The sequence below is a fragment of the Trachypithecus francoisi genome, unplaced genomic scaffold (assembly GCF_009764315.1).
Source record: "Trachypithecus francoisi isolate TF-2019V2 unplaced genomic scaffold, Tfra_2.0 Lachesis_group16, whole genome shotgun sequence".
NCBI lineage: Eukaryota > Metazoa > Chordata > Mammalia > Primates > Cercopithecidae > Trachypithecus > Trachypithecus francoisi.
In genome coordinates, this window is record NW_022681461.1 from 91,662,243 (window position 1) to 91,674,886 (window position 12,644).

Sequence of the window (12,644 nt, forward strand, 5' to 3'; positions counted from 1 at the left end):
TCTTGGTTGCTTTTACCCACAAATCTCAGAAGAGAATGTTCCCTAAAGAAGATACATGTGAAGAATGACTACCGGAAAATTGAAGTATTTATGTAATAGAGCACTTTAGCTGTGATTGGACCCAATTAAAATATTGAAACCTAGAACCCAGGGGAAGTGTGGCTTGAGGGGATGGAAGCAGAACGCTGCTGGATATACAAGGAATGATTTTTCTGTTTCTCCATTGTTCTAGTCTGAATTCACCTTTGTGAGCAGATGGTTCCTCTGTTTTGGGAAAAACACCCTCTGTGTTACAAAAATGTAAAGCCAAGATTCTACTCTTGAAAGGAGGCACTGAAGACACCGTGGGACAGAACTTCATGACCCTGCCCACCTCCCTAGCACAGTGCTTCCCAACCTGTGTCTTGCCATGGAGCACATTGAAAATAATGGGATGTGTAGGCACCCTGGGGTGAGTAGATGAGTCTTTTCATGGCTGAAGGCAATTCACCTGGGGGCTTAGGTCACCACAGGTTCTGCTTAGTAATCCCAAGAGGACTCTGAGCTTCGTACATCTGTAGCCTGTGGCACATTAGCTGAAATGTTCTGCCTGAAGCAGAATGTATCTTCCCTTAGCCCCTGCTGAGAGGACAGTCATGCTCTCTCCTTTGGCTACAGATAATTGGCGAGTTGACCCAAACTGGGCAAATCATATTTTCTCTCCAGGGAATTTGGAATTTGGTCATAGAGGCACCTCATAGTTGGCACAAAGCTCTTGAACTGTTAGACCATGTAAAGAGGGCACGAATGTGGCCCTATGTCTAGCAAAGAAGAGAAAGCTGGTCTGCAGAGAGAGATGATAAAGCAAATGCACAAAGAGGACCAGACCTACATGAAACAGAAATAAAGGCTGCAATATTTAGGCTAGGTATTGGAGAAGGTTTTTCTTTTATTTTATGGGAAAATTTAATCCTGTAGAAAGAATAACAGGTATTTATCTTCCAGATCCAAAGATGATCTGCTCATGGCTGGTGTGTGCGTGTGTGTGTGTGTGTGTGCAATTTTTAATTTTTAAAATTTTCCTGGGTACACAGTAGCTATATATATTTATGGAGTATATGGGATATTTTTATACAGGCATGCAATGTGTAATAATCACATCAGGGTAAATGGGATATCCATCACCTCAAGCATTTATCCTTTGTGTTACAAACAATCCAATTATACTCTTTTAATTATTTTTAAATGTACAATTAAATTATTTTTGACTATAGTCACCTTGTTGTGCTATCAAATACTAGTTCTTATTTATTCTATTTTTTGTACCCATAAGCCATCTCCACTTCCCCTCTACCCTCTCATCACCATTCCCAGCCTCTGATAACCATCATTCTACTCTCCATCTCCGTGGGTTCAATTGTTCTTTTAGCTTCCACAAATAAGTGAGAATATGCAGAGTTTTTCTTTCTGTGCTGCTTATGGCCAATCTTGTTCTTCTGATAGCCCTGTGGATTATTTCTTCCTCTCCTTAATTATTCTAAAGCAAATCCCAGATGGTAATAACATTCCATCTTGAAATATTTTAGTATTTATATCCAAAAAAGATTAGTACTCTTGTAAAACTATAAAGTGCCATTTAATATTTAACATATAAATCACCTAAAACTCAATAATTCTTGATATCATCAATTTTCCAGCATTTATATTTCCAGAAATGCCTTATAAGTTATTTATTTCAATTTTTAAATTGAACCAGGATCCAAATAACAATATACATTGTGATTTGTCTCTGATATGGTTTGGCTGTGTCCCCACCCAAATCTCACCTTGAACTGTAGTTCACATAATCTCCACGTGTTGTGGGATGTCATGGGAGGGACCTGGTGTGAGGTAATTTAATCATGGGGGTGGTTACCCTCATGCTGTTCTCATGATAGTGAATGAGTTCTCATGAGATCTGATGGTTTTATAAGGGCCTTTTCCCCCTTTTGCTTGGCACTTCTCCTTGTTGCTGCCATGTGAAGAAGAACATGTTTGCTTCCCCTTCTGCCATGACTGTAAGTTTCCTGAAGTCTCCCCAGCCATGCTGAACTGTGAGTCAATTAAACCTCTTTCCTTTATAAATCACCCAGTCTCAGGTATGCCTTTATTAGCAGTGTGAGAATGGACCAGTACAGTCTCTTTCAATCTACATTTCCCCCTCCCTTTTTCTATCTTTCCCTCTATCTCTGTTCCTACCACCAGCACCCTGCTTTTAGGCTAGATTTTTTTTCGAAGGATTAGTTTCTCATTATAGGAAACTATAAAGTTTACCACAGTCTGATTTTGCTGATTGCAGTTCTGTGGTGTCTGTCTTTCTGTTTCCCATACATTGGTGATTAGATCTAGTTACTTTTTTTTTTTTTGGCGGAGTTATGAGCTCATGGCTCCTGAGATCTTTTGCATGACGCTAGTATCTTTGATGACTTCCCACTATCTGTATGTCAAGATATTACAAGCTCAATATTCACACTTCCTTCCCAGACCTGAAACAACTATTTTGTCTAAGGAGCTCCTTTTTTCCTTTAATGGGGAATGGTATTTAGAAGTATAATCTAGGTGCTAGGGTTACTATTGAGTTTCCCATGGTTTCTAAATGTTTCAGTGGAAAGAGCTATGAAAACTATATAATATAATAATTGAATTATATGTATGCATGATATATAAATATATATTTAGATTTAGATCAAATACATAAATCATACACACATACAATTCAAATTAACAGCTATAGATTTTTTACCTAGCTTCATTGATTGTATACCTGTATCTCCTTCTTCTATGTACTGTCTCCTCATTCCAGAAATGTTTGGAGATGGCTTTAAGTTATACACACATAATGATGTCAGGAGTTAACATTGAGCACAGCTTCTATAAAGGGCAGAATTCAATCAAGCTGTCCAGTGGTGTGTGTCTGGGAGTACTGGGGCTGATCATAACAGTTGAGGTGATGATGTGGGCTGTGGGCACTTTTCTCTCGCTTGTTCCTGAGCTTCCTGCAGGAGATCTGAGTCTGGGAGTGAGGCACTGGGTGGCAGTGGGCTAGGAAAGAGTTGCAAGATAAATTCAAGCCTGGAAAGAAAGATTCCAGACTGGAACCTCAGGGCATCTTGCAGCTTGGGAATGACTTTCGTGATGAGGGCAGTCATAGGGCCCTGCTCACCAGGGGACTTTGGCAAAGAAGGGCACATGATGCAGTCAAGAAGGAAGCTGGCAGATCACCTCTAAATGGGGTCCAAAGTCCTGAATTCTGCATGCCTGCTCTGCTCGAAATAGACGTTTCCAATATGTAAGAGCCACTTAGAAAAAAGAAGTTTGTTAAATATTAGGAAGGATGGAGTCACAGTCAAAAACTACATATCTGGGGTCCATGGTCTCCAAGATTTTAATATCATGCTTCCTTACAATTTAAACTGTATTTGTTTATTGATTTATAAAGTATATAGGTATTCTACTGTACCAATATGTTATGGACATTTACAACGTTTACAAAAATAGAAGTTCAAAAAGATAGGACAAATATAATTTTTTTTAAAAAAAAGAGCAAACATGGGACAAAATCAGAGGAAAATGAGGGTAGGCCACACATTCATTCATTAATTTATTCAGCGTCTATGTATTGAGAGTCAGTTGTGAGCGAGGCCCTATTTTTATACTAAGGAAACATCTGTAAATAATACAGAAAAAAACTTACCTCTGTAAAACTTATATTCTAACAGGAGAGAAATAAGCAATAAACAATTATGAAAATAAATAGGATGTTAGAAATTTTATGGACTCAAGATTGCATAAAGGATAACTGAACACATGCATCTAATTTCATTCCTCCTAAACCCATAAAAACTATAGTCTTTCTTTCTTTCCAATAAAATTCACAAGGTTAAGGAGAAGAAGTAAGACATCAACAGTGAGAACACTGTGAAAGTTAGGAAGCAGATGAACTAGTGCTAACTGCCATAGCAGATCTGACAGAGCCAAATCCCAAGCCAGAATCTTGGAAAGATAAGTGTCTTACTCCATTTTCTGCTGCTTTAACAGAAAATCTGAGACTGCGTAATTTATAAATAATAGACATTTATTTGGCTCATAGTTCTGGGGGCTGTGAAGTCCAAGAGCATGACACTGGCATCTAGTGAAGGCCTTCATGTTGCATCATCCCATGGCAGAAGGTGAAAGAACAAGCAAGTACATGAAACAAGGAGAGAAAGGAGGCCAAACTCCTGCAGTAACTCACGCCAGCAATAATGGCATTAATCCATTCATGAAGGCTGAGCCCTCTTGGCTTAATCACCTCTTAAAGGTCCCATCTCTCAGCCCTGTTACCATGGCAATTAAATTTCACCATGAGTTTTTGAGGGGGCATTCAAACCATAATAACTGGCAACAACTAGATTTGTAGCACAGAGAAACTCATTGCACCAAGTACCTCTAGGACCAGGATGAAGGAAGCACTGCTAAAAAAGGAAGACTAGGTGACAAATATGTAAGAAACAGAGTCCCTACACCCCTTCATTCATTCCATGACATTAGTCAACTATCTCTTGCCCATCCCAACAAATGTTTTATTCTCTGTAGAGGGTAAAATCATGGCTCTCTGGACTGGCAGAAAAGAGCCACAGTTGAGAGCATGGGTACTTTACTCTTTCATGGAGTAAAAAAAATTAGCATAAAAGATCAAGAATCAAAATGGCTTCTGATTGCACCAGAATTACGTTCAAATTCAGAAGGAAGATGATTTCCAATAAGTTCCTAGAATTTCACACACTACTGTGATGATTAATTTTATGTGTCAACTTGACTGGGTCATGGGGTGCCCAGATATTTGGTCAAATATTATTCTGGATATGTCTGTGAGGGAGCACCTGGATGAGATTAACATTTAAATGCATAGATTGAGTAAAGCAGATTGTCCTCCCTAATGTACTAAGCCTCATTAAATCAGTGAAAGGCTTGAATACAACAAAAAGGATGAGTAAGAGGGAACTTTTCCTGCCTTTGAGCTGGGACATTAGTTTTTTCATCAGCTCTCCTGGCCAACCAGCCTGCTGACTACAAATCTTGGGACTTGTCAGCCTCCATAGTCAGATAAGCCAGTTCCTTACAACACACACACACACACACACACACACACATACACACACACAATTAGTACGATTCCTCTTGAGAACCCTGGTTAAGACACCCACCCAATTGTTGGTCAGGAGGTTAAATAAAAATATGTTCAGACACATAAGATCTCAAAAATGTGTATAGAATACACTTTTTCTCAAGAAGTTATTGAAGGCTGGGTGAGTGGCTCATGCTTGTAATCCCAGCACTTTGGGAGGCTGAGGTAGGTGGATCTTCTGAGGTCAGGAGTTCAGAACCAGCCTGGCGCCCATGGCAAAATCCCGTCTCTGCTAAAAATACAAAAGTGGCATGCACCTGTAATCCCAGCTGCTCAGAAGGCTGAGGCAGGAGAATCACTTGAACCAGGGAGGCGGAGGTTGCAGTGAGCCAAGATTGTGCCACTGCACTCCAGCCTGGGTGACAGAATGAGATTCCATCTCAAAAAAGAAAAAGAAGTTATTCAAGAAAGTGCTCTATCAAAATAAGAGATTAAACCAAGAAATAGAAAGAAATTGACAAAGGAAACGGAAGTTCCAACCCATAAAAGAGGTGTAAGGAGTCCCCGGGACAGTAAAAGGAGATCCTGGCATGACAGTTGTACACCCTGCAGAGAAGGCAGCCAGCCCAGAGGGCAGCCCTACGACTCCAGAGACAGGCATGTCAAGGGCTCTCATTCATAGGCCCCTGCTGCCTACAGTGATTAATTTGAGGACAGAATGCCCCAGACAGCCTGGCCCACATTCTTTCCTGCACTGGCCTTATCTTGGCCATGCATGTATAAAATGCCCTTTTCTTTCTCTGTGTCTTGCTGACTGGGTTAGCGGAGGACACTCATTCCACTCCAGAGAGTATTCTGCTTTGATCTATTCCCAAGAGTGGGAAGAGGGCCATACTCAGAGCTTAGAAGCAGGAAACATAAAACAATCCACTCTCTCTGATGATATTTCTGCCAGATGTCTGGTACCTGGCCACACTACAGCACTGTCTGACTTACGCAGAAGGGACTATTGAAACTGACAGCTTAGATTCTCAAGTGAGTCTTCCCCAAAATAGTGGCAATATTTTTTTTTTCAATCAAAAAGCTAGATTTGTCAGTCAGAATGACTATTATTAAAAAGTCAAAAAACAACAGATGTTAGTGAGGAGGTGAAAAAAGGGAAACATTTATACATTGTTGCTGGGAAGGCAAGTCAGTACAACCTCAATGGAAAGCAGTATCGAGATCTCTCAAAGAACTAAAAATAGAACTACTGTTCAATCTACTTTTTTACACAATGAATTTTTTTTTTTTTTTTTTGAGACAGAGTTTCGCTTTTATTGCCCAGGCTGTAGTGCAATGGTGTGATCTCGACTCACTGCAACCTCTGCCTCTTGGGTTCAAGTGATTCTCCTGCCTTAGTCTCCCGAGTAGCTGGGATTACAGGCATGCACCACCACGCTCAGCTAATTTTTGTGTTTTTAGTAGAGATGGGGTTTTGCCATTACATAATTAATTCTTTTCCTTTATGTAGATACCCAGTACTGGTATCTACATAAAGGAAAAGAATTAATTATGTAAAAAAAGATACCCACATTGGTACATTTATTGCAGCATTATTCACAACAGCAAAGATGCAATCAATCTAAGCATCTATAGACAGATGATTGGATAAAGAAAACGTCATCTATATACACAATGGAGTACTCTTTAGACATAGAAAAGAAGGAAACCATGTATTTTGCACAACATGGATGGAACTGGCCATGTTGGATGGCCAGTCTTTTAAGTTATGCAGCCCGGAAACAGAAAGTCAAATACCAGTGTGTCCACATGGACATGAAGTGTGGAATAATTGACACTGGAGACTTGGAAGTGTGGGATGGTGACGGGGGCTGAGGGAGGAGAAATTACTTAATTGGCATAATGTACATTATTTCGGGTGATGGTTGCACTAAAAACCCAGACTTCACCATAACTCAGTATATCTGTGTAACAAAACTTCACTTGTACCCCTTAAATGTATTGTTTTAAAAGCTAGGTTTGTAATTATTACTCTATTTTTCAAAATGGAACAATCCATTGTACACTAGTACATTGTAGAAGGTCAAACTGTGAAGGAAATGAAGGGAATACATATTAGCTTTCTTTTGCTGCATAACAAACCACCCCACTATCAGCAGCGTGAAACACCTCATTAGTAGCTCACAGTTCCGGAAGTGAGAAGGTTGGGTGAGTTAGGCTGCGCTCTGAGAAGATGTCAGCTTTCAAGCTCATTGTTAGTGGTGGCAGAATTCAATTCCTTGTGTTTTTTAGACTATGGTCCCGGTTTCCTTACTGGCTATCGCCAGGGGTCATGCTTAGCTCCTTGTGGCAGCTCTCTGGTTCTTGTTCGTGGCTCCCTCCATCTCACAATCAAGAAACAGCATATGGAATCCTTCCCACACTTTGAATCTGGCTTCTCCTTCTGCTACTAACCAGAGAAAAGTGTTTTTAAAGGGCTCACTTGATTAGGTCAGACCTCGCTGGATAATCTTCTATCTTAAAGACAACTGATTTGGAACTTTAGTTACATTGACAAAATCCCTTCACAGCAGTACCTAGGTTAGTATTTGATCACCGCACGAAGGGAATTGTGTGATCATGTGGGGATCATTAAGATTCTGCCTACCACAAAATGATTTCCATAGAAGTCAAAATAATGGTCACTTCTGGAAGGGAGGGAATAAGGAAATATAATTGGATAAGGAAATAAGAGGGGCTTCTAAGGTTCTGGAACATCCTAATTTTAACCTGAGTGGAGGAGGGGGACATGGTAGTATATTTTCTTATTTTTCCTTGAATGGTTTACATATGCTTTTTACACTCGTTTGTATGTATATCTCACAAAAAGAAAAAAATTCAATGCAAGACAAAATGGCTTATGACTATGAATGTGGCATGTACTTGATTCTAGGATTTTTAGAGCTAGAAGACAGGCATGTTCATTTGTGTATAAGACAGGCATGTTCATTTGTGAAAGAGGTGGTCAGGATTGCCCAAGCGTTTTTGCTAAACTGGGCAGGCTCTTCTTGCACACCAAGAACATCTGTGGAATGAGAGCTCATCGTATGGGCCACTTACCATCTCCGGTATTAGAATTAAATGGGAAAGGGAAAACTGGAATGTGATTAAGAAACTATAGTGTATCAGAAAACAGTGATCCACATTGAAGATGCTTCTGGTTGCTGCCTCAGTTTTGGATCTCAGTTTTGGATCTCAGAAGTGGAGGTTACTAGATCCCAGTGGTAAATCAGCAATGCTCTCACAAATGCACAGATATAGTATACTCATGCACACACACACACAGGAAAAGACTGAGCTGTTCGCAACAGGACACCACTTCTGTGATCAACTGCTCTTTTTCAAGTCCACAGCTGCCTTGCCTCTGAAACTCTCTGGTAGAAGCCATGACCAGATTCACTTATGACCCTTTAAAGGTCTGGTCTGGGTAGGAACTGCCTAACAGAACCTATTTGGTGGGATGCTGACAAGAGATCTTCTAGGTCACTGGCTTTCATCCAAATCTGAGATCCTAAACCCTTTGAATTTGTAAATGGCCAAGGGGACTAACCCACAAGGATTTGTCCTGTGTGGTTTCATATTCCCCCAGATCTATCATGGACTCTGGTGACAGTTCTCATGGACTGGGGGTTCTTGTTAATTTGGGGAGGGCTAGGGTGATCCTTCCTCTCTAATACTTTCCAATAGCCCAGTAAAATGGGTAGGAAGAGAGGGAAGAGAGAAGAAAGTATTTCTGGAGAAACTTCAGAGTAATTGGATCACGGGGACATAATCCCAGATGTATAAACAGTTTCTTGACTTGGTAACTTGAATTTCCAAACTTTAAATGACTTCAAGGACTAGAATAATCCTAACAGCAGGATGAGATTTAAGTGGCTTTGTATGAGCAATGAATGGTTTCTGTGGATTTTACCAAAACACAGGACAAAGACAAGAAAACGTTCGCCCATTTCAGGCACTAACTCATCTGGCTGCTGCTTTCTGACCAGATTGGCTATTTTTGGCTTCTGGACTACTCTCAGAGCCCAGAGAAGTAAATCTGAATCAACACATTTGTTGAAAAGGTAAGCGAGCACTTTTAAAAGAATATAGAAACTCTTGTGGGCCCAGCTCCATCCCCGGTGGCATACCTGGTGACTAAGTGGCACAGGGGGAATTTTGAAGGAAATAGAAAAGGATGTCTCCATGGTGCAACAGTCCAAGAATGAGAAATCCATGAGACCATTTAGTCCCTGGGATGGAATATCTCTGATAATAATCTATTCCAAAGTAAGCATCGGGAAATGAAGTTCCAGAGAAGAAAAAACTTCATGATTCCCATGCATTGATTGGTTGGCAAATGCCAGTCCTGTTAATACGTGCTCCAGAAGAGTCTGGCAAGTGAGTGAGTGAATGGACAAATAGCCCAGGGTTCTGTAGATCTCAGAAGTGATCTAGAAAAGAGGAGGCAGAGAGCATCTTAAAGTGCTCACAGGCTGGGTGCCGTGGCTCACGCCTGTAATCCCAGCAATTTGGGAGGCCAGGGTGGCAGGATTGCTTGAGTCCAGGAATTTAAGCCCAGCCTGGGCAACAAAGTGACACCTTGTCTTGACAAAAAATTAAAAATTAGCCAGGTGTGGTGGCACAGGCATGTGGTCCCAGCTACCTGGGAGATTGAGGCAGGAGGATCGCTTGAGCCTGGAGGTTGTGGCTGCTATGAGCTGTATTTGCCCTACTGCACTCCAGCCTAGGTAATGGAGTGAGACTCTGTCTCAAATAATAATAATAATTTTAAAAAGTGCTCACAGAGCAGAATGGTCAGGGATTGGGGATGAGGCATACCAGTTTTTTCTACCAGTCCTAGGTCTCAAGGGGAAAAAACATACAAATCGAATATAACATTTCTTGCCAAAATTGAGCAAAGTGAATCATCCACACATGTAACTTGAAGTAAATGTGTGATGCCTGTCTTAAATATGATGAGGAAAATTAAATCTAATCAGGTGACATTTGAAACCTCTCTATGGGGTGGCCAAATACCACCAAGTAGATTTTGATCAAATTTCCTGCATTTTATTTAAAGCAATATAGAGAACCCTTTGAATTGTCAGAGATGTTCTCCAATTGCTCAGCAAGTCTGGGCTTCCTCACTGGCTGTCTGGGCACTTTAGGCATCAGAGAATCATGGAGCTGGCCCTTTGAATTCGTGCAAGTGACATATAGACACCATGGCCAGTTCCAATCAGACCTCCCCTGTGATAGCGTTCGCTCTCCTGGGCCTGTCTGCCCATCCAAAGCTGCAGAAGACATTCTTCATGCTCATCCTGCTGATGTACCTGGTGATCCTGCTGGGCAATGGGGTCCTCATCCTGGTGACCATCCTTGACTCCCGCTTGGACACACCCATGTACTTCTTCCTGGGGAACCTCTCCTTCCTAGACATCTGCTATACAACCTCCTCAGTCCCGCTCATCCTTAATAGCTTCCTGACTCCCAGGAAAACCATCTCCTTCTCAGCCTGTGCGGTGCAGATGTTCCTCTCCTTTGCCATGGGAGCCACAGAGTGTGTTCTCCTGAGCGTGACGGCGTTTGATCACTACGTGACCATCTGCAACCCCCTGAGGTACTCTGAAGTCATGAGCAAAGCTACTTATGTGCCCATGGCTGCCGGCTCCTGGGTAGCTGGAAGCCTCACTGCCATGGTGCAGACATCCCTTGCAATGAGGCTGCCCTTCTGTGGAGACAACGTCATCAACCACTTCACCTGTGAGATTCTGGCTGTCCTGAAGTTGACCTGTGCTGATATCTCTGTCAATGTGATCAGTATGGGAGTGGCCAATGTGATCTTCCTGGGAGTCCCAGTTCTGCTCATCACTTTCTCCTATGTCTTAATCATTGCCACCATCCTGAGGACCCCCTCAGCTGAGGGGAGGAAAAAGGCCTTCTCTACCTGCTCTGCCCACCTCACTGTCGTGATCATCTTCTACGGGACCATCCTCTTCATGTATGGGAAGCCCAAGTCTAAGGACCTGCTGGGAGCAGACAAACAGGACCTTGCAGACAAACTCATTTCCCTTTTCTATGGGGTGGTGACCCCCATGCTCAACCCCATCATCTACAGCCTGAGGAACAAGGACGTGAAGGCCGCTGTGAGAAGCCTGGTATTTCAGAAACACTTCCCACAGTGATGGTGGAGGGGTCCTGATGGCTCTGTGCTTCCTGACTGCTCCCACCTGAGAGTCTCAGAGGACAAGATGAAAGACCAAGTAGATCAAAGATTACATAGGTAATCTCATTACACAGAATCTCATTACACAGAAGGGCTCTGTAGAAACAGGAAACATTTAATGCAACTCCACCAAAGTATGTTCTTGTTTGTCTAACCTTGTAGTTCTCATTCTCCGTGACAGATACTGAACGAATTGATGTCAAGCAAAAGTAACTCTTCACATTTTTATTGTTGGATGAATGAAAAGCTCTAGTCTGTAGGTCTTTGATTCAATTGCTCCATGGCTTCTTTCTTTGAACATATTTGAACATATTTGGCTGCTGCTTTCTGACCAGATTGGCTATTTTTGGCTTCTGGACTACTCCCAGATCCCAGAGAAGTAATTTGAATCAAGACATTTGTTGAAAAGATAAGTGAGCACTTTTAAAACAATATAGAAACTCTTGTGGGTCCTTACTTTTATGTTACCTTTCAAGCTCTTCCTACTCCATATTAAATAACAGTTTTATCTTTCTCCTCATTTTTTTTCTCTCCTTGTCATATAAATTCTTTAAACTGTTTGCTGAATTTTTCTGTCTCTGTATCTTCATAAATTAACCTGTAGCTTTGTCTCTCTCTCGTCCTCACTCAGAGTCCTCACCAGAAAATCATGGTCTTGGAGAAAAGAGGGGAGTAAGGAAGGTGTGGCAAAACTGATGCAAGGGTCAAGGGCACAGGCCTCTTTTCTTTTTCCTTTTGGAAGATATCATTCATCCCTGGGCTCTGTCCTAGATACCAGTGGCCTCTCATGAGCCATCAGAGTAATGCAAAAACCAAGAAAAGTCCAGGAGGATCAAATAAATTGTATTAACCACCTGACCTGGCTTAGCCAAGCATGCAGCCAAGTGGCAGCCATCACTTGTTTTCCACTGAAGAATCCCTGAGGCCACATAGTAGTCAGAGGAAGACAGAAACAATGCCCACCAGGGAACATCTAAGAATCACCCACATGATTGTGAGGAATTCCAAGTCGGCTCCAAATAGTGATCAGTCTAAAAGGATCAGCAGAATAGAAAATTTCTGACATAAACTTTTAACCCCATAGAAACAAGCTGACAATTAAAATAAAGATCCTAGCACTTTGGGATGCCAAGGCGGGCGGATCACCTGATGTCAGGAGTTCGAGACCAGCCTGGCCAACATGGTGAAACCCCCATCTCTACTAAAAATACAAAAATTAGCCAGGCGTGGTGGCACATGCCTGTGATCTCAGCTACCCGGGAGGCTGAG

General features: G+C 41.7%; 1 protein-coding gene across 1 annotated transcript; it reads left to right on the forward strand.

Moving 5' to 3' along the window:
* The first annotated feature begins 10,374 nt into the window (after window positions 1–10,374).
* Window positions 10,375–11,334, forward strand: LOC117099417 (olfactory receptor 13C7-like). The gene has a single exon (XM_033238773.1). The coding sequence runs from the start codon at window positions 10,375–10,377 to the stop codon at window positions 11,332–11,334; it is 960 nt and encodes a 319-aa protein (XP_033094664.1).
* Window positions 11,335–12,644: the final 1,310 nt, after the last annotated feature.